Source organism: Condylostylus longicornis, unplaced genomic scaffold (assembly GCF_029603195.1).
Source record: "Condylostylus longicornis isolate FDR11 unplaced genomic scaffold, ASM2960319v2 ptg000027l, whole genome shotgun sequence".
In the NCBI taxonomy this organism is placed as follows: domain Eukaryota; kingdom Metazoa; phylum Arthropoda; class Insecta; order Diptera; family Dolichopodidae; genus Condylostylus; species Condylostylus longicornis.
The window spans coordinates 193,389-217,614 of NW_026577996.1; the positions used below are offsets into that span (position 1 = coordinate 193,389).

Genomic DNA, 24,226 nt, shown 5'->3' on the forward strand with positions numbered 1-24,226 from the left:
TACATGTATATGAGTATGCTATATATTTATATGTGTATATATTAATGTGCAAGATTTTCGAATTTACCATAAATTTGCGTTAAATTCGTAAAATTGACTTTTATTATTTTGTGTTAATTTTAGAGGATATTTTTTTTTATTATGTGAATATAAAATGTGAATATTATTTGTAAATTATAAATCTATTTTTCACACTTTTCAACTTTCAATTTTCTAATTCAAATATAAGTTAAATATACATTCAAAATTATATTTCATAGATAATACATAATTTTCAAAATGTATTCAGTAGCATATTAATTATTATGTTTTTACTAAATGAGATTTCAATATCACACTTCATATAATTTAAATGAAACAATAAATAATTCCTCAAAACATTATTAAAGCTAAAGAGTCCAGATAAAAGTACATTAAAAGACGTTATGCTATTTAAGTAAACTTAGAATTATATAAAGCATGCTAAGTGGAAAATATACATAATTATGTAAAGGAACTAAAGTTTGAATCATTTAAAATTTAAAGCATTTAATAATTTTTCTTTATTTCAATAATAAAGCAAAAAAAATAATGTAAAATGTCCATATACTTTATTCATAACGTAATTAATAAATTGTTCTTGAATTATAAATACATATTAAATTGTATTTCAAAACGTATAATATAAGTATATATGCATCTTCTTACGTAAACCAAATTTGTATAATAAATAAAATTTTTACCTCTATCTGTTTATTAATTTTTTTACCTACTTTCAATTTTTTTTGTATTGTATCATAATTAGTTAAATTAACAATATGATTACGTATTAAAACATATTAGTACGCTGACCTATGTATATTATATTACATACACACAATGACACATGCAGTTTGACATTTATGAATATGAAAGATAAAAAATTATAATTTTATATTAACGCACCTACGTTTCATATTTTCTACTCCTCATTCATCATTATTTATATTTCGGATTTAATTTTGTTGTTTTTTTTATATTATAATAATTACCATTCAGTTTTTAGCTTACAGTTATTTTTTACAATATATAACATAGCATAACGACGGTATACGATTTTTTTAAATTCATCTTATTTTTTACATACTTATGTTGATTTGCATTCAAATTTCTTTATATATTTTTTTTAATTTAATTTCAATTAAAAGTGTAAAAGAAATTGAATAATAATACATATTATATTATATTAGAAATATATGTGTATGTATATTTATCTACATAACTATACATGCCGACGCAATATTTTCTAATGTAACTTTTTTTAATAAGTGTAATAGTATAATATCACCAGTTTCGCATTTTTTTATATCTACACACATATTAAGTATACATGTGGGATAAATACTTATATATAATATTATATAAATTGATATGTAGAGTATATGTCAATGTTTTATTATTACTATATTAGTTCCTATTCTTCTGGCCATCCTAAATCTTCACCTACTAACTCATAAAACTTTTGATTGTATTCAGCAAAAAATTTTCTTAATTTCGAGACTATTAAAGGATTGACATGAGGATGCTTTCGTCCTTTGGTTTCACGCAAACATCTATCGCCACTATCATAACGTAAACAATAAAATCCTTTTGTTTCATTAAAATAAAAATTCTTACTGCTAATCCGATGTTCGATACCTAAAAAAAATTTCAAATTTAAAACAAAAACTTTAAAATTAATAAAACCTATTTGATATAAGTATAAGAGTCTTTTTAAAACAACGTCTATGGGACAAGAGTCATGTTAGAACAAAAATAAATACATATTAACATAACAATGCATTAACTCTATTTCAAGAGTGACTAAAATTAAATGCTTTCAGAACATTATAAGTCTTCATTCAAGAAAAAATATAATTTCTTTGTATATTATGTACATTCTTTCTTTTTCAAATTCTTTTAAAAAAAGTACGAGTACTATATGCATAAAATGAAAAATTTATTATAGTCTGGCATTTGAAAATAAATTGCAAAATAAAAAATACTTGCCTAAAAATGATTCAATTCGTTTAAGTTGTGATACTGGATCGTCAATCAATAAATCACCATTGACAACCAACAGCTGTTCTCTAGGGAAGACTTCTAGCCATCTGTGTAGATGTAAATGGTACATTGATATAGTTAACGGCCGATACGATTCATTTACTGTACCATTTGGAAATATAGCTAACTCTTCAAATGTTCTAATAATCAAAATAGTTTATCAGTACTACCTTTGAAGAATGTCAATATTAAATTAAATGATACATACTTTGATATACCTGATGTTGATGTTGAAGATGATGTGGTTGAACTGGGTATGGATATGTAGGTACCACCGTTGAATCCATTTGCCGTGTAACTTGTAACAGGAATGTAATTATTTCGTATGCTATTGCTGTTTCCATTACTGCTACTACCACTATTGTCATTAGTATCGCTACCATTATGTATATTTCCATTTACGTTATTGCTGCTTATATCTATGTCACCTAAATCGTTGTTTGTTGGTGAGTATTGAAATGATAATGATGATAATACGGTATGTTCCTGTTGTTGCATTTGTTGTCTAATAGGTATTTCCGCTAGTGGAACAGATGCTGTTGTCGCATGACTTCGCAGCTGCGTATAATCGGATATAGCTCTTGTAACAGGTTCTCGAACTATTAACAGAAGTTTAATACTTGCATTCATTGCTCGTACACGTTCTGGTACCTTAAAGATTAAATGATATAAAAAAAAACAATTAAATATGAAAATCTAAGTTTTTGTGGATTTTATTAAATTTTTTGTTTTTCGTAGTAATTAAACAAGTACAAAAATAACGAGTACTGCGTTTAAAATATTTTATTCAATAAAGTCTTAAATCGCAGTAAATGCTTGTAAAAATAATCTTACAAAACCTAAATTATTTTATTCAATAAAGTCTTAAATCGCAGTAAATGCTTGTAAAAATAATCTTACAAAACCTAAAAGTAAACTTCTTCTGAGTGTGAGATTTCTATCGCATTTATGAATTTTGATTCGACATCTATACAGAGAATGACACTATTTAACCTTTCAAGACAATTAGAGCAATCTCCATTCTTTTTTGTTGTCAGAGTATGAGAATTTCTGAAAAAAAATTGGTGTAATCAGCACATAGCCGCCCGCTAGGTGCATTATTTATTTTTGATTATGAAAATGTTTTATAAACACTTCTTTTAAATGTTAGTAAGCTTTTGGTTAACATAGCTAGAAAAATGCTTTCTAGCTATGTTAACCAAAAATGTGAAAGTTCACTTTATGAAAACTTGAAAAGTTTGTTTCGTCAGTTGTTTCCTTTAGAAAACAGAATTCAAACATTAAATTTCGTTAATAAATTTCTTAGATATGCTGAAAGTTCAGTTCCCGAATCCTGATATTTCCAAACTTATAAGCTAACTTTTGTAATAACCTGGATTCAAATATTAAGTTTCACAGAGATTGGCTGGTTATTTCCCTTTGTATGCATAAAAAAGTTAATTTAGCTCGTAATAATAATCGTTTACTGGCTCCTGATTTCTTTCAAAAATTAGTTGGTTTCTCGTTCTGTTAGACGAAGCTTATATGTAAAATTTCAAGTTAATCAGTTGAAGAATTTTTTAAAAATGATCAAAAATTCAAAATCGACCCGAAAAAAGGTACAGTTTCCGCGGCCTGACATTACCCAAAAGTTGATCAATCCGTCACATAGTCACTTCTTTCTAAAAGTATTTTATTTATAAGTTTCCTTACCATCAAGAATTCCGTTTCCACCGAAAATTCGACGACAGAACCTGCCTTATTGCAGCAATGCGAACAGCAATTATAACGTACATAATATGTACTCTTGTACATGCATACGAGTATTAAAATAAGCGAGAATATATTAAAGTAACTAAAAGGACTCAAAAGTAAAAAAAGTGTACAAAACAAAAAAGGAAAAATTGCAAATATGTAAAAAAAAACTTGATAATAACAGTAAGAATCATTATAATTGTAATAATAATAACAGCTATAACAGTAGTAATGAAAATAATAATAATAAGTCCAAGCGACTCAAAAACTAAATGAGCTAAGTTCACCATATTTTTACAAATGAATAACACTAGTAAATTCCGAAACCCTATTTAAATTGGACATGATCAAGGCAATGGTTCATGTAGCTGTCGTATAACTTCAAAATAATTTGGCTACATCTCAGAAATTATACAGACTATGGTATCGAACTTTTGCTCAAGTGAATGTATTATTAGGGATATTGTGTTTTATAAAAGTCATTGAAATTGCTTGGCTCCTTCTGGTAGCTGCAATACAATTTGAAAAATTATTTGACTATATCTTAAAAATTGGTCAACATATAGATATTTTGCTATCGTAAAATGGCAGCTATATTCATGAGCCCTTATGACAGCTGTCATACAACTCCAAAAGTTATTCAGCCATATCTCAAAAATTTTCCAGCGTATTTGTTAAGGCGGTTTAAGCTGTTTGTTCATATCCCAAAAACTATTGAGGGTGCAAACCTGAAATTGTGAGCAAAGGAATTTTGTGATGGAGCCATCATTTTCTGTTAAAATCCCCAGTTGTTTAGGTTTATATGGCAACTACCATATATGTATGTATAAAATAGCGCTAGCCATATAACAAACAAAAGGTTGCATGAAAATGTATGTTAATTATCTCCGATATGTAAAACCATTTATTTGTACGAATATCACAGAGTTAACACGGTCAACTATATCTGTTCTCATTTTGATTTAGTAGATAATACACCATATTAAGCTATGTAATATATTAACATAGCACATTTAATATTGCTGCACCACATTAAGGTATGTATATGATTAAAAGAATCTAAATCTTGTAGCTTTTTACGTTATTTTGAATAAACAAATAAATAAATAATCAAATCGTATTTTTGTTACATTTCTTTTGACTATATAATGAAAACTATTGTCTAGTTAGGCAGTAAACAAAGAAATTTCATTCACAAGTCCCTTTTCTTATAACCATTAATCTCAAAACTACTTTAGAAAATATTATGGAAAAGACTTAGGTTGCTAAAAAAAAAGACATTTATTGCGGATTTCAGGTATGTACACATTTACCTGCATAAAAATAAAGTTGTAACCTGAAAACCTATACCTAACCTATATTTTTTATATTTAATTAGAAACATCAAAAATTCCAGAATATATGTAAGAAAAAGTTCATGGAAGAATTTCTTTTAATTACTTCCTTTCTAATAGCTGATTTAATATTTCACTGTTACTTCTAAGTAAAAGTTAAGATAAAATATATCTTAACATTTAGGTATTTGGTATCTTTTTCTAAAATTAAAAAAAATCTCGCATACATATCCTATTAAACATAATATGCATGTACTAATTTCAATCATATTTGTTCAGATTTCGTAATTAAAATAATTATTTCGTAAATTCACATGTATTATTTTTATTTATTACATTTTATCATCAACCTAATTTTTTCATTTTTTCATTTTTTTAAGTGGTATGTGTGTGATTAAAAAAGTTTTATCATTAATATTGTACTTTGCTTTTTGTAAACTTTTATCATATATATAGTAAAAGAAACGTAAGTGAAACACGCTTTGATTATTAAATAAAGAAAAATACTTTTAGTTTATATAAAGAAAAATAAAGAAAACAAAACATGTTAAACATAATTTTATTTTTTGAAAATATATACTTAATACTATGCATACAATAATCAATAAAGGGTATAATAAAACAAAAAAACAATTAAAATGGTGAAACGCGGCCTTTAAAATAAACAGAGTATTCGAATTATTCATATAATACAGGAATTGTATGTTCATGTTATGTATACGTAATCACAGGCATCTTTACATACATTATAGGAGTTTATGACATAATGCATATATGCATATTATCCTTTTTTATTTAAAATTAAACAGTTGAAATAATTTATAAACAATCTAGTGACTTTTCTAGGAATAACGATATTCAGCGTATGAAGATAACTTTTGTGTATATTTTTAAAAATACAAAACAAAATGTCACTTATGAGGGAAGTATACTTTAGTAGGAAAAAAATTGGCAATAGTGCCGCACCACTTCCTAATGAAGGCAAAGGTATACGATTTTCGGGGAATACATGACAACAAATTAATCTTACTACTTTGAAAATGAAGTTTAAATTGCATTTAAAGTTTTTCTTAATTTCACAATCAAAATATAATAAAAACATTCGCGTTACCAAAACAAAATACAAAATAAAATCGCACTGCATAAAAAAAAATCTGATGTGATCAATACATAACCGACCGTAATGTACGAGTATATTGTCAAGATTAGTAAAAGTATTCCAGAAGATTATGAAAATGCCTTTTATGACACTAATAAGCTTTTAGCTAACATACCGGGAAAAATGTGAATTTGGCTCTTAATAGAGTTTCATTTTGCACCGCACGAATTATACGAAAAGTTGGTCAGTAACTTCTGCTAACAACCACAGCCCAAATATTAAATATCAAGAAATTCCATCCATTCGTTACGTAGATATGGTAAAAATGTGAAATCGGCTCCCAGATCAGTTTCCGAGCACTGATCTTTCCAAAAAATTTATAGGTTAATTGTTTTAATACCCCGAATTTAAGTATTAAATTTCAATAAAATTGGTTGATTTCGCCAAACCAGATACCCGTTGCTGGCCAGATTTCTTCCAAAAGATAGGAGGTTGCGCGTACGATCGAATGGAGATAAGCAAGTCTGTTGAACATCTTCTTCGAAATGATTAAAAATGTAAAACAGGCCCGTTAAAAGGTCCAAAAGTTGTATTACGAATTTTTGCTAATACAACATCATAGTTGCGAAATTAATAAGTAATGTGCTTATTACACTAATAATACTTAATGGAAATTTCATAATATAATTAGTGTAATAGGCACAATACCTATAAATATATATGTTCTTGTTATTGTGTGTTTCGATAGTAGATTGTATGTAACAGTCAATGTAAACAAATACTTAATAATCATGTGGATTACAGTATTAAGTAATGTAGCAATATCTTCATGCCTCTGTAGCTCAGTTGGTAGAGCGTCCGCCTGGAAAGCGGTAGGTCACTGGTTCGAGTCCAGTTCGAGGAGAAAAATTTTTTAATTAATTTTTCTGCCTTTAACTCGTTCCTTTGATGACGTCATCCATCTGTTCTGCAGTTGCATGAAGAAATTTCCATTTAGTTAAGTCCAAAAGTTGTTTAATCCGTGCCATAGTCGAAATAAACTTACATATACAATTTCATCAAAATCGGTTCAGTCGAACTTGAGATATGTGCGTGTACACCCAGACCGACAGGTTGCTAAAAATAGTTTATTTACACTTCCCTACCACGGAAAAGTGCGTTCCCACAGAAAACTCGATATGCAAAATTTTTGCCGTCCCATAACTACTCTTGTTGTATGCAATGCGGTCGGTAAAAATACAACACAGTGTGTCTGCAGTTGGTAAATAAATATCGTCCTTTACAGCTTAATATACTATATCAGATAATCAAGAACGTTAGTTGTTCAAAATAGTACACTGGAATAGCTTTTTCAAAAAAAAAGCATATTAAACTTAATAAATGAATTCAAAATACAAAAGAAATAGCACTCAAATTTTTGGAAAAATTTCAAATATCACAAAATTCATACTGGGGATTTTAACTAATACATTAATGCATGCGCTCAAAACAAAGTGGACGAACATCTATTTGAATTTATTTATTTAAATAGAGTTGACAAGGTCAACTCTATTTTTTTTCTCGTTTAAAATAAAAATGATCTTTTATAGACGTAAGCTACCTTCTATTTATAGTATCGCAAAAGTTGCCAATAATGTATTCCTGTTCAAAAGACAGCGCATTTCTATTCTAAAAGCGCATTTAATATCATGTAATATGTAAGTGTTGCGGTAATGTACACATATATATTCTTATGTATATATATGTATGTTTGTATTCAATAATATTTTGTTTTAAGGCAAATGGACTTTCTACCACAAAAGTAAATAGAGAAAATAAAAAGATTTTTTTTCATTTGAGAAAAATATTTGTTTTCTTATCTAAATAAGAATATGTGTACATACTTACAAATACATAATATATAAGTATAATATAAAAATGCACATCAAGAGAGTAGCTCAAAAGTAAATTCCTAATTTATATAAAGTTTAAATGGAAGAGGTATCGGAAATTAGTTGTGTGAAGGAAATATTGCTTAATATTTTTAGTTCTATTGATTCTACATCCTTTTTTAGCACTTTTCCAAAAAATTTTTGAAAAAAAGTGCCTATTAGTTTTACTTTGTCCGTCCGTACGTCCGTCCGTGTGTCTGTTTACAAAACTTCTACACCCTTGAAGATAGAAAGCTGATTATATGTACATAGATCTTTACTAGAAACTTATTTCTGTAGAAGAAAATTTTTACGTATCTCCCTCCCTCTAGAAGTTATACCCCCCCCAAAACCCTAAAAATGCTATTTTTCAACTATTTAACTATAAACATTTTCCAAATTTTGCAAAAGTGGAAAAGCACTGTCTTACTTCTTCTATGGCAGCATACTAGAGCCAAACTTAAAAAAAACAAAATGGCCGTTTAAATTTACCGTTATCTTAAATCCGTTTTTTCCAAATTTTTGATGTCGTTTTTCTTCTAGACCCCAGGCTGTAGGAGCCTGAAATTTCAGCAGCTTTTAAACACTAATAAATACTTTAATTCGTTAGAAGAAAATTTTTTTTCCATCTAGTAATGTAATCTCCACCCCCTCTCAAAATTTAGCCTCTTGAAATTTGTAAAATTTTTGACGCCTTATATTTTCGAAACCGCAAGTTTTTTTCAAATTTGTATAAACACAAAAAGCTAACTGTAAATTTCATGACATTAAAAAATATAAACATTTTTTTTAACTCACGCAATTAACCCTAAATAATCAAGCATTATGTTAACCCCTCTTTATATTAATTTTTGCTTTATTTCAAAGACTGCATAAATCGTTCATTCTAAATATATGCAATCCTAAAATAGTTTCGTTTATGAATGAAAATAATTTTAATAGTGTGGTAGGTATACATAGACTGTATTTAAAAGCAGTATTTTCACTTGTTAAAGGGAAAAGTGCTACAATACAAACCATTGGTTTGACCCGACTTTATTTAATTTAAAACTTAATTTTCAAAAAGATCGGTTAATAAATTCCAGCTGAAAATGCGTTTAAAAATAAAATTTCAATTTTTAACACAACCAACCTTTCTTGTCTTCCGAATGGAAGGTACTGAATTAAAGAGTAAAATTTTTGAATAAAAAATAAATAGGGTTGCCAAATATACCATTTTCATGGTACCATTTTTTAGACACTTGTACCATAAAAAATGTTTGCTTGTCTTGGCACGCAAAATATATCCTTTTTTAATCACGTCAGTAAAAATATCAAGGTTAATGATTAAATTTAATGAGAAATTCTCTTTTTTGAGACATGTGAAGAAAAAAGCTGAGAAATTTTTTGGAAAAATGGCGTACATAGGTATTTGAAAAAAAAGATAATTTTTGATTAAAAAGTAATTAAAAAAAATATTTTTCAGTTATCTTTAAGACTTTTTCAATTGAAAATAAGTAGCCATTAACCACTTGTGTTATTTATTATGGAAAACATTTGCGATCGCAGTTTTATTTTTTCACACAAAGAACCTTAGATTTCAGTTTTAAAGTCGAGTACAACGGAGAGTAAAAAATAAATTTGCAGTATAAATTATTTTTATGACTCATAATAAAAAAACTGGGCTCAAACTGGAATGAATACTGATAGAATGAGATTACCAGAATCTCGAAATGAAAAGTTTTCAATTTCAAAAAGCGTAATGTAATGAATTGAAATATTTTTCTGAATTACATTACTAGAATTTATATTTTTTTTAAATAAAATAAAAAGATGTTTTTATCATAACATTATTAAGCAAGAGTACGAAAAACATTTTAAATATTTCTTATATTTTTTTTTATATATTATATAAGTGCATGTACGTATAACAAGTATACAAAAGCCAGAATTCTCCAGATAAAAACATCCCTGGGAGCAGTGATTTATACAAAAACTACATAATATTGTGTTATATTGCACAGACGTATCTATAGATTTATACCCTTTTTTTTATATGTATGGATGGATATAAAAATGGACACAAGTTTGTACCCATATTATGTAAAAATGTTCCTATATCTTGGAGAGGCATAGGAAGATTTCGGTATCACAGCCAATGCATCAAAATCTTTAAAATAAATTCTTAAGGAAAAATTATAGTGTACATAAAACAGAATTTTTATGTAAACTATTATTTGCGCAATTTAATAGTTTAAAAGTGATAACATTTCCTATAAGGTAGAAAAATTAAAGTAGAAAATTTAAAAAAAAAAAATTATTTAACCTAATAATAAAAGAAAATTGAAAAGAATATCAAGAAAACAAAAAACATCAAATTTCGTTTTAGACTTTCATTTCTTTCTTTTTTCTAAAAAACTATAATGTAATGAAATTTTATTACTTTGGATATTCTTTGGATTCAAGAAAATATGAGTGAGAAACGGTGTTTCTTCATCGTTGGTTTTCAATGACTTAAATAAGCATTACTGTTTTCCATTAGTATGTTAAAAAAATTTATTTACTTTTACACAAAGATTGACTTCCTGAAAATATAAAAAAATAAAACAATATGTTGGAGGACGTTCAATATCTGAATATTAAGAAAATCAATAGTTTCAAGCTTTTATGTATATGAAGAAGCAAAGCAAATTTGAAGTTTTGGTAATGCTATTTATAAATTTTCAGAATGCAATGTTACAAATTATTAATGCATTTGACTCGTTTTTATATTTTCCAGTTATTATAACTACTTATGGGGATTTTCCATAATTTAGTTTTAACTTAAGTCTTTATATGAAGTGCATTCCATAAAACCAAATTTCTGCTTTAAGTCCTAAAGGAATTTTTAACTTTTATGTAACTATTACAAACGTGTTATAAGTTAAAAGACGAGCTAAAACATGTTGAATATTGAAGAATTATTCGAATAAGTTTTCTTTTGACCTTTTGTGCTGTTTTACAATTAATAATGATAAGACTTATCATAAAACATAACTAAATAATACATAAAACATAATTATCATAAAACATAACTAGACTTATCATAAAAATCAACATAACTAAAACATTTAGCTCCTACATTTGTAAGAACGTGACTTTTAGGATTTAATTTAGAACTTTCAGTAAATGTCTAAATTATCGAAAATTCTCTTTTTTTATTTTTTTTTGTTGTTTTCTGCCTTAAATGTAAAAAAGTTGGGCATTTTATAATAAGGTTGTTAAGCGTTAAAATCGTAGGCGAATTTCAAAACATACGGCTAATTCATTTAAATAAAAATAATAAGGTTTAATCACTCTCTCACCACTTTTTTCTGTTCTTTAACTTAATAGGTATGAGTGCTCGTAACCACACGTCTATACAAACAAAAATTAAACCGGCACCTCTCACTGTAACGTTTCCCAGTAACACTCTTAAAAGCAAACACTGCATTTTGGGACCTTATTTTTTTTTTCTTATACATTTTTAGCACTTTTCTAAGATTTTTTTGAACCCTTGAAGTTATAAAGCTGAAATTTCGAATGAAAGGATATATATGTACATAGATTTTTACCAGAAACTTATTTCCGTCCTAAAAAAGTAATTATTGTAGAAAAACCGGAGCTTTATTTGCACTTTAGAAAAACAAAATTTACCGCTACCTAAAACTAGATTTTCCCAAATTTTTGATATCGTTTTTCTTCTGCACTATAGGTTGTAGGAGTCGTAAATTTTAGCAACTTTAAGACACTAATAAATTGTTTATTTCGTTAGAAGAAAAGTTTTTTTCCACCTTCACCCCCTCTAAAGTTATTGCCACACGAGATTAGTAAAATTTGAATTTTGAGCAAATTATGTTCCTAAAACTATAAACGTTTCCAAATTTCTATAAATGCAGAAAGCTAAAGATAGATCCCATTCCATTAAAAAAAATAATTATTTTTCTTAACTCAAGCAGTTTACCCTTAAATTCGAGCATTATGTAAACACGTCTTTCAATTTTTTTTGGTTTATTTCAATGATCCGATACATTGCTCATCCTGAAAAAAAAGATACCGAATTTTTGCTGCATATAAATAAATGCTTATAACTTCGGAACCATTCTGTATTGGCAGAATCTGTGAATTACCAGTGATCACAAAAAACACTTTCAATCGCTCTATCTTTTCTAGTTTAGTCAGAAAAAGCGTTAAAAGTTTTATTATCATATATTGGTAGAATTTGTGAATTTCCAGTGCCAGATTTTTTTAAATATCTTCAAAAATATTTTTGCTACACCCTATTATCATATATTGGCAAAATCTGTGAATTACCAGTGATCAGAAAAAACTCTTAGAATCGCTTATATAGCGATTATAGCTTCGGAACCAGCAGTCCTGTAGCCTTTAGCACTTTAGAGGAGTGAACAAACTAAAGGCCAAAAGTCCTGTCATTACTTTTTTTATCTGATTTTAGCCCAAAGACTGCTCCGATTTCTCTCCACACTCTAGGCACGTTAATATATTACCTACATATTTACAAATTACTACAAATCATTTATAGTCCCTGGGTACTCCGACCAACGATTATAAGGAAAGGGAAATGAAGTCTACCCATACTCCAAAAAAATTAGTTTGTATGTTAAAGAGAATTTTAAAATAAACCAATTTAATCAGTTATAAACATTTTACACACTATATACATATATTTTTAATCCATACTTTATGTAACTAAATTTTTAGAACACCAAGTGCTTATAGTAACCATATAAAACTGTGTTATAAAGTATTAATGAATATTCTAATAAATTCTATTGCTCTTCCATTTCTATAAAAGTGTCAATTTAAAACTGTAATATATGTATATATATATGTATATATATATATATATATATATATATATATATATATATCTATAGATATATAATACATGTTTATAAAAAAGGATGAAAGATGATAAAAAAACAAATATTTTGCCATAACATGAATAAAACATATTATAGAAAAGCAGATTTCCCATAAAAAAGTCTATGTTTTTTATATAATAAACGAAAAAAAAGATCTGATATGTTCAGCACATAACCGTCCGCACTGTATATTGTTTAGATTAGTAAAATTATTCCAGAAACTTATGAAAATGCGTTTTGAACACTTCTTTGCCATTTTAAGGACACTAATAAGCTTTTAGATAACGAATTATATGAAAAATTCGTCAGTAACTTTTCGTAGCAATCAGAGCTCAAAAAGTTCCGTAGATATGGTAAAAAATGTAAAATTGGCCCCCAGATCAGTTCTCGAGCTGTGATCTTTCCTAAAAATTTATAGATTCATTGTTTTAACACCTCCAATTTAAATATTAAATTTCAATAAAATCGGTTGATTATTTCTCTTTATATACGTCAAAATTCAATTTTTGGCTATAGTAAACGTCCAGTTGCTGACACCTAATTTTTTCCAAAAGTGAAAAATGAAGCGAATGAAGCATATATATGAAATTTCGAGTAAATCTGTTGAATATTTTCTTCAAAATGATCAAAAATGTAAAACTGGCCCGTAAAGTTCCGTTGATCAATCCATGCCATAGTCGAAATAAACTTACATATAAAATTTCATCAAAATCGGTTCAGCCGAACTAAGATACACGCGTACACACATATACCGACAGATCGACAAGTTGGTAAAAATAGTTTGTTTGCACTTCCCTACAATGGAGAAATGCGTTCCTATAGAACTCTCAATATGCAAATAAATTATTTACTTGGAAATAAACCAAGTAAAATTATTTTTTTTCTCATGTTTTTCTTATTTTCAACAAATATACAATCATTTCAATTACCTCTGGTGATACAAAATAGCTTGGACTTTTTTCAATTGTTATTTGTCCTCGAAATGAATGGGGCATCTTTTTACGATACCATTCCAACCCTTTCATATAATTTTCATCCCGGTCAAAAAAATGTACTTCACCGCCAGCTTTTTGTATTCGCGGATGTAGATAAAGCATTTCTAAAAGTGCCCTTGTACCGCATTTTCTTACGCCAACAATGAGTGCCTGTTGAAAAAGAAGAATAAATTTATCTATGTATGTATGTATAAAAAATTAAATTTTCGATACATGGATATTGACGAAAATATTTTAACTTTTTACTTAAAAATTTGCTTGAGTCTATATTTATTCACATCACTGTATTTATTATAAAACTAAAAATATGTATAAAACTAAAAATATCTGTAAAATATGTCTGTATTCATATTTATATTAAAATCTCAGTGTTGAGCATATACTCGTACTTATAACAAATTCTTTTCAGGCTAACATTTAACACTTTTTCCAAAAAATAATTAAAAAATTAGACAGAAACGCTAGTTACATTGCTTTGCTTGCTAATTTTCTTTTAATTTTTATTAAAAACGTCGCGTTCAAATAAAGAATTTTCGGTTAAATTTCATGAACTATAGTTTAAGAAAACTTGCCGCTTCTTATGCAAACTTGCAAATAGCAAACTGATAAGTGCTATATTATAGAAAGTGATCCAGACTTGAAACTTTGTATATGAAAATAATGAATACTACCACTATCAATTTCTTTTAATAATCCTTTTGTAAGAAATTTATTTGTACTTATCATAAATAACTTTGTACGTATAGGTGTTTACAGATATTTTTTAGTTTGAAAATTTGAAATAGGTAAAAATTTTCTTCTACGGAAATAAGTTTCATCTTTCTATCTTTAAGGGTGCAAAAATTTTCTAATCGGACGGACAGACAGATGGACGGACAGACAGATGGACGGACGGACAGAGTGAAACTTATAAGCACTTTTTTTCAAAGATTTTTTGAAATGTGCTTAAAAACTTTTCTGTACTTGAAAAGTAATGTGGCGGTCCTTTTATTTGAGTTCAAAAGAATATTAAAGAAACTAACTTTATCGTCTTATATTCTTATTTAATGAGTTTGTAATAAAATCCCAAATATATAATATATAAATACATAAGAGTGGAATAATTCTAAATATGCGAACGTAACTTTCCATACAACGTTATTTATATATTATATACTATATAAATAACGTAATATTTGAACACATGAAACAACTATAACAAGTTTTTTATTAGTTTTCCAGAAAAATTTTAGAAAATTATGTAAATAGTCTGACAGCATTTATATTTTTAAGAATAAATCGTCAAATGCAACGAATTTAAAAGGAAATCAAAACTCATTCAATAAATTTCCAAAAACTTTCAATATATTTCTTGCACAATCTGTTGTCCTTATGATTGCCCTCAAACAAAGAAAAATATACACAAAAAATCTGAAAAAATAAAAATACAACTAAACAAAATATTATTATACAAAAGGATTTATTTTTATGGAATATTAAAAAGGATTTCGCAAAGTGTTTATGATATTTATTTTGTTCTTCTTTTTTTTTATTTTTCAAAGAAAGCATCATACAAAGGAAAAAAAAATCTCAATTTCTTCGAAAGAATAGAAAAATATCCTATAAGAAAGAACATTCTATATATTCGCTATAATAATGTTATTTTTGTTACGCAAATATACACAATATTGAAATTCAATTTCAGTAAATCAATGAAAATTGTAAACATTTTTAAATTCATATAAACGAAAACATATCAAATTCTGTCCAATGTAAATAAGAACAAAATATGAAAAGTGTTTATGTAAAACAAAGGTTGAAAAAAAACTGCAGAATGAAGGTTGATGAAAAAAGAGAGTGATGGCAACAATGAAAATAGAAAGATGACAATAATGTGGCAGGCATAAACAAATACGATATAATAATATTTGACATTCCAAATAGCTAATCAAACCTTAAATATAGAAAGGAACTTCCAAATATTGAAAAGAAGTCTCAATGAAATGAGAAGTCGTATCAAAGTGGTAGAATTCGCAATAGTTGTTAACTTTTCTTGGTTTTATGATTCAAGTAATACTAGCTCCGAAATATACAATTTAAATTTTTTTATATAAGTATTGCAATTACATTCAAGATCACCTTGAATTATGCAGTTTAATTTATTTCTTTTTATGTCCTACAAACTACTATCTAGTTTTTGTTTATAAACAATTGCAAACTTTTATTATTTTCGAACATACATTTAAACGAACATTCGAACGTAGGTAATGTTATAACATTTCATAATATGTGTATAGTTATTATTCATTTTAAGATCCCTGACATCAAACAAAAAAACATCTGATGTGATTAGCACATAACCGCCCGGAATGTATTTTGTCTAGATTAGTAAAAGTATTCCAGAAGATTGCGTTTTAAACACTTCTTTACAATTTTAAGCTTTTAGTTAACATACCTAGAAAAATGTGAATTTGGCTCTTAGTAGAGTTTCATTTTATGCCGTCCGAATTATACGAAAAGTTTGTCAGTAACTTCTGGTAACAACCAGAGCTCAAATATTCCATCAGTTCGTTCCGCAGATATGAAATTCCATCAATTTGTTCCGTAGATATAGTAAAAAATGTAAAATTGGCCCACAGTTTGGTTTCCGAGACCTGATCGTTCCAAAGAATTTATGTTCATTGTATTTAACTTTCCAAATTTAAATATTAAATTTCAATGAAATCGGTTGATGATTTCTCTTTATATACGCAAAAATGTATATTTGGCCCGTAGTAAACATCCAGTTGCTAACGCCTGATTTCTTCCAAAAGTAAAGAGGGAGATACTTGAGATACACACGTATGGAAAGTATATATGGAAATATACTCTTGTATGCTATGAAAAATTAATCGAAAGTTTGACGAAATCCACTCTAATTTAATTCTTCAGACACAAAAACCAAATTCATATACGTACATATTGACACACGTTTTGCCTATAATATTACCAACATTTAAATAATATTATGTACATATTAGTCTATAAAAAAAACCTTTCCATAAATTTTACTTTCAAAATAATTACATAATACTAAACCTCGTAATAATAAAATAAATACATTAATGTAAGTTTAAATGTAATAAAATCATAATAAAAACAAAATGATCACTCAAGTAAATCGTGACTAAATCATACTAAAGTTCATTAAATTAAAAAAAAATATAGGTGTACGTACTTGAGGTAATCTTCTACTTGTTTTTGGAAAATGTACGCGATTTGGAAACACCATTGGATGATTAATTGGACTCATATCACCTGGGTTAACAACTTCTGGTAAACGATTTGTTATTAATGACAAACGATGTTGTTCGGATACAGCTTGAGCTGCTTGTATATTATATACAGCACTATCATATAATACATGAAATGTTAAAAACAATGATATCAGCATAACAGTCAAAAATACTGCTGCCAATTTAGGACGGGAAACACCAACGACTAATATACAGTCGGAATGAGCTGTATCTGGCCCTACAGGCCTCATTGCAGATTTGGGTAACCATCTGAAAATAAATAAATATTTAGTTGAATTTTAATAATATAAAATGTATATATATATTTATGTATATATTTATATGTATATGAATAATGATTATAACTATACAAACAACGTATTTCACAACACAAATTCTTTGTGGCTCAGGACTTTTTGAAAATCTCAATTTTTAGATTATTCATATAAACTACACATTCTTCGATACTTTTCATTTGTTAAGTGCTTCCAATCGTGAATAATGTTATGTGAATTAAATCATAATGGAATTGATAGATATTTTTAATCACTCGATCAATGTTGAACAAAAACTTCAAATTTTTTTCAAAATAAAAGTGTGACGTGGTTCATGGCACATAGCCGACCGCATTTCTAAAGTGTTGTATAAGATAAGAAGAACTTCAAATACTAATCTGCACAGACAGACTTACAGACAGACAACAGACAGACAGACCGACTAACATCTCTCTAAAAATAGTTTATTTATGCTTACCTACATTGGAGAAATGAGTTTCCACCTTAAACTCGACATGCGAAATTTGGTAGCTTGAAATTTGGTTTGCAATGTTGTCTTTTGGCGAAGTCATTTTAGAGAGTATATATAATGTATTCTACAAATTTTTAGAATAGTTTAAATTTAATTTCTTCTTTCAACATTAATTGCTTCATCATATTATTTTTTTCAGAATGCAAATTAATTCACATACCAGTTGCGTGATTATACTCGTACGTATAACAAATTAAATAAAAAGGATTTCGAATACTTATTAAATTTATAAAACATAAACGAATCAATAAATTTAAAAAAAAAATGTATTCAGTAATAAAAAATCAACAAAACTAAACAAATTTTAAAGAGAATTTCTCACCATACTAAGAAATCTTATGTTATAATTATAACATGTAGTTTGCCAAAATAAAAACTTGAAACACCATAAAGAGTAGTTTGGCTAAAGCCAAATTGAATTATTAAATCTTATTGGAAGTTAAAATCGACCTTCAGCAAATCTTTTCTTTTCTCCAGCACAGCCAATTGTATATAATGATACATCTAAAGCGTAGGGAAGTGTAAATAAACTATTGTTAGCAATCTGCCTGTCTGTCAGTCTGTCGGTCTGTGTGTGCACGCGTGTATCTCAAGTTCGACTGAACCGATTTTGATAATATTTTATATGTAAGTTTATTTCGATCATGGCACGGAGTGATCAACTATTGGGATGTATCAGGCCTTGGGAACTGCACCTTATAGCGGGCTTGTTTTACATTTTTGATCATTATGAAGAAAATATTTAGCACATTTTCTTAAAATTACATAAATAAGCTTCGCTCGTCCATATCAGGTGTCAGCAACTGGACGTTTACTATGAGCCAAACATACATTTTTGCGTATATAAATCAACCGATTTCATTGAAATTTAATATTTAAATTCGAGGTTTCAAAGAAATAAATATATAAATTTTTTGGAAAATCAGGGCTCGAAAACTGATCTTTGGGCCGATTTTACATTTTTTTCCCATATCTATGGAACGAATTGATGGAATTTCTTGAAATTTGATATTTGAATTCTGGCTGTTGTCGAAACTTACTGACGAGCATGTCAGTGAAATCGGGTAGCACAAAACGAAAGTTTACCAAGAGCCAGGTTTACATTTTTCTAGGTATGTTAATACCTAGGTAATGCTCTAAAAATTGGTTCTAGGTAATTCTCTAAAAATTGGAAAGAAGTATTTAACAAGCATTTTTATTATATTCTGTAACACTTTCACTCAACTTGACAATACACATTGCGGTCAGTTATGTGCTGACTATATCAGTTATAAAGTCGGATAATTACGAAATAGTTAAGCGCACTTTTACACAACTAAATTATTGCGTCAGTTCGAATTGAATGCGTTAACTAAAAATTGCAATCAGTTTATAAAAGATGTACAATTTCAAAGCAAACCAAAAATTATTAAAGCTTTACTTTTGACTCTTATTATAGGCTCATCTATAAATAAGTATATGTTATTCCCAAGTTTTCTAACATTTAGTTTTTAAAAATTTTAGATTCTTTATAAGTGAACGTTATCAAAGACTTATTATAAACTGTAACCAATCACTCTGTATAAAAATAAGTACATTTCAACATATTATATGCAATATGTTCACAACACAGCAAAAGACAATGCACAGGCTTTGAATAAAATAACAATAAAGTTGGGTCAAACCAATGGTTTGTATTGTAGCACTTTTCCCTTCAACAAGTGAAAATTCTGCTTTTAAATACAGTCTATGTATACCTATCACACTATTAAAATTGTTTTCATTCATATACAAAGCTATTTCTAGGATTGCATATATTAAGGATGATGCTTACATGCAGTCTTTGAAATAAAGCAAAAATTAATATAAAGAGGGGTTAACATAATGCTCGATTTTAAGGGTTAATTGTGTGAGTTAAGAAAAATAATTATATTTTTTATGTCATGGAATTTACCGTTAGCTTTTTGTGTTTATAGAAATTTGAAAAAGCTTGCGGTTTCGGAAATATAAGGTGTCAAAAATTCAAATTTTACAAATTTCAAAAGGCGATAACTTGAGAGGGGGTGGAGATGGAAAAAAATTTTCTTCTAACGAAATGAACTATGTGGTAATCTCTAAAAGCACCTCTTTCTTTTCTCTTTCTCTTTCAAGCTTATTAGTATAAAATAGTTAAAAAAGACCATTTTTAGGGGGTATAACTTCTAGAGAGGGGGAGATAGTTAAAAATTTTGTTCTACGAAATAAGTTTCTAGTAAAGATCTATGTACATACAAAATTTCAGCTTTCTATCTTCAAGGGTGTAGAAATTTTGTAAACAGACACACGGACGGACGGACGGACGGACAGAGTGAAACTAATAACCACTTTTTTTCAAAAATTTTTTGGAAAAGTGCTAAAAAGTCATTATCTTTATGCCATATACTTTCGCGAACATTAAAGGTCGTGTTATTTTGGTTTCTTTTTTCATTGCGTATTCGACATAAAATATTACATATTGTTATTTGTAACTAGGCAAGTATCTGTGTATATGAGGCAATCAAATCACAATATTGGTATATATGGTCATTTACGTTATATTATATTACAGAGGAGTTTCAGAGAAATCATACAAGGTCAAATGAGAAAATAAAAAAGTTTACAAATTTACTAATAATGGAAAATAAGAAGAAACTTCTTTCTTATTTGGTTTTATAAAGAAAATTTCGTTTAAAAGTTTTGTATTTTCAGTTGTTAACGAGAAAACGAAAATCATTTGAAGAAGGAAAAACAATAAATGAAAATAAAAAAGGGAATCATGAAAATCTTTAAAAAGAGTACCGCATAGCAGTAATACACATTTATTTCTAAAAAAATTATATATATTAATATAATATATGCACGTATGTTTGTATAGAACAGACATGTACAACTTTTACAGATCTATGACCGGATTAAAAAAAATGGTGAATAAGACTAGATTACATTAGTTTATAGTAAGTGTATTTTTTCATGTTTCGATAAATGACGTAAATAAGTGTGCTATATGTAATAATAGCAACAAAAAAGAAAAACTTTTAATTTACCAAAAATTTAATTAAATTATTTGTAAAATATGGAAATTGCCAGGGTATTACAAACTTATCATTTTGTTATTTTTTAAATTAATTTTAACGATGTCTTCAAAAATAATTAATAAAATAATTTCATTAATCATATTAAATTTGGAAAATTATTTTATTTACTGAAAATTATCAATTTGAATAATAATTTGTAGTATTTTCGCGGGCGTCATAATAAAATTGAGTGGGCTCACAGGCCTACTTTATACATACTTCTCTGAAATAAAATGAAACAGTATGTAAATAAGCATACGGGCTCACATGAATTTAACGGGCTCTGTTAAGAAACAAAATTCTGAAAACATTTTTATTTTTGATTTTGTTTTTTGTGTTTTCTTTACGTTTTTAAATGGAAATTTATTTCAAGAAAGCTTTGAAAATGTAAATTTTTCTCCTTGATGCTTTGTTGTTCGCTTAATATTGTTTTTTTTATCTTTTGTTAGCATATACACACACACATATGTATATGCATAGATACATATAAGCTTGTACAAAGGATATACATAAATATATAGATAAGACATTATATACTTATGTAACGCTTATGTATACAAATTTATTAATAGAAAATATGAAAAATTTGTTTGTTCATTTGCAACTAAGGGAAAAATATCAATATTTTAATGAATCTTACTCTTAAATAAAAATAAATACATTTGTAAATAAATATGTATAATTGTTCATCTCATACATCTATTGCTAAATTTATTTAATTTATTTTGAAATATTACGTTAGCAGCCACGATTTTAAAAAAAAATCTCTTAACTATACTATACAATATTTTTGTTAATTTCTGAACACATTCTTATGCTCAAAAAATAATTAAAAAAATTAAAATCACCACTTAAGAATAGGTAGCGCTTGGTAGTTGTTTTTATCAACCCTACTATAGCTCAAGCGATATTAAAACTAAAAATTAATTTTATAATTATGACCAAATATGTGAATGCAACATTTCGCGAAATTGTATTTATTTGCTATAAACCCAGACTATGAATCGTAAATTTATGCGAATAGGGTATTCGAAAGTTGGACAAACTTAATTCTAATTTATTCCCCTTTTTTCTTTACTTTTTTTAAATACAAACATACGTACAAAAAAAGTAATTCGAAAAGGTCTAGAATTCGCTTTTTTCCCTTATATACATATTTTACAGACTCAGGTCACGTTTTATAACTGTGGATGAAATTTTATTATTCACGTACTATTAAAATAAAGTAATCAAATTATTATTTTTTGTTTTTATATAAATATATAAATTTAAAAATATGTAATATACATATGTGTATACACTATAAATTTATATTGACATCGTTTAACTGTTTCTTTTGCTTTTGACTATGAAAAAAGTTTTAAAAGAAATTGCTATTATGTCGTGTCGAACTGTTTTTAAGTAGGTATTTAATTTTAGATAACATATTACTTCCTTCGTTTATGTTACCAAGATGAGATTGAATTATACCTGCATTCAAAAAAAATTCAATTCTAAAAAATTTAAATATATAGATGAAGCTCTTAAGTAACTGACAATTAGATAGTTTTTATTCGCTTTAAAGCATAAAATTTTAAATAAAATCTCTTTACTTATTTATTTAAACGAAAAGTAAAGAATTTATTATAAAATTAATTTTTACAAAAGTTATATCCAGTGGAATCTGTATTATAAAATTAAAAATAAAATGAAGTGCCAAGGCTTAGTAATGTTTCACCTCCAATAAAATATTTGCTTTATTATAACATTTTACCAATTTTTTTTGGTAAATTTTACTTGTCTGGATTCGCATCTCTTTAATTAAACACTTTTTTTATATTCATCTTTCAAAGATATTCACCATTTTGTATAACGCTTATTTTCTAGTATTAGTATTTAACTCAAAATTGTTACCCTAAAGTTTACCGAGCACACATCACCGCTTTGTTTTTATACCCGTACGAACGTATGTTCGAAGGGTATACTAAATTTGCCTTACCGTTTGTAACGCTAAGAAATTCTGAGTTGATTTAGCTTTGTCTGTCCGTCCGTCCGTCCGTCCGTCCGTCCGTCCCAACGATAACTCAAAAACTAATTGAGCTAAGTTCACCAAATTTTCACAAATGATTTATTGTAGCAAGTGACAGAACCCTATTTAAATTGGACATGATCGGGGTACCGGTTCGGGTAGCTGCCATACAACTTCAAAATTTATTTGGCTATATCTCAGAAACTATAAAAGTTATGGTATTGAAATTTTACACAAACGAATATATTAGTAGGGCCAATATGCCCCATAAAAGTCGTTGAAATTACTTGGCTCCTTCTGGTACCTGCCATACAACTTCAAAAGTTATTTGGCTATATCTCAGAAACTATAAAAGCTGTGATGTTGAGATTTCACACAAGTAAATATATTAGCAGGGCCGATGTGTCTGGTAAAAGTCGTTGAAATTACTTGGCTCCTTCTGGTACCTGCCATACAGCTTCAAAAGTTGTTTGACTATATTTCAGAAACTATTAAAGCTATGGTATTGAAATTTCACACAAACGAATATATTAGTAGGGCCAATGTGTCTCATAAAAGTCGTTGAAATTACTTGGCTTCTTCTGGTACCTGCCATACAACTTCAAAAGTTATTTGACTATATCTCAGAAACTATAAAAGCTGTGATATTGAGATTTCACACAAGTAAGTATATTAGTAGGGCCGATGTGCTTGATAAAATTCACTAAAATTTCTTGGCTCTTTCTGGTAGCTGCCAAACAACATCAATAGTAGTTTGGCACAACCAGTATTTTGAATAACACATAGTACTGAAATTTTGCATAAATTAATATGGTAATACGGCAACTTAAAGTCATAGTCTGCCCCATAGTTAGTTATGGCACATTAGTTATTCGCACATAGGATAACAAATTCGTACGGGTATCTCAGAGTTGACAAGGTCAACTCTATTTTTTTCTCGTTTTTAAATTATTTTAGCGCATAAAAAATAAATAAGTAAAAAAAAAGATACGATTTTGTTTGTTTGATGAGAAAAAAAAAACAAACATAAAGAATGGTTTTCAAATTAAGTTTTTTATTTAACGAAAACC

At 27.5% G+C, this 24,226-nt stretch overlaps 1 protein-coding gene and 1 non-coding gene across 9 annotated transcripts in view; one reads left to right on the forward strand and one right to left on the reverse strand.

The window, feature by feature from the left end:
- Nucleotides 1–536: 536 nt before the first annotated feature.
- Nucleotides 537–24,226, reverse strand: part of LOC129607393 (heparan sulfate glucosamine 3-O-sulfotransferase 5) — a 60,719-nt gene continuing 37,029 nt past the window's right edge. For all 8 annotated transcript variants that reach the window (XM_055518382.1, XM_055518383.1, XM_055518381.1 and 5 more), the window contains 5 exons: nucleotides 17,213–17,540; nucleotides 13,951–14,166; nucleotides 2,270–2,712; nucleotides 2,008–2,201; nucleotides 537–1,656 (listed from right to left, as the gene is read on the reverse strand). In XM_055518382.1, the coding sequence (XP_055374357.1) occupies nucleotides 1,433–1,656; nucleotides 2,008–2,201; nucleotides 2,270–2,712; nucleotides 13,951–14,166; nucleotides 17,213–17,540 (1,405 nt within the window). In that variant the 3' untranslated portion in view covers nucleotides 537–1,432. The remainder of the gene's footprint in view (nucleotides 1,657–2,007; nucleotides 2,202–2,269; nucleotides 2,713–13,950; nucleotides 14,167–17,212; nucleotides 17,541–24,226) is intronic.
- Nucleotides 7,060–7,132, forward strand: Trnas-gga (transfer RNA serine (anticodon GGA)). The gene has a single exon. It is a non-coding gene; the product is annotated as a tRNA-Ser (tRNA).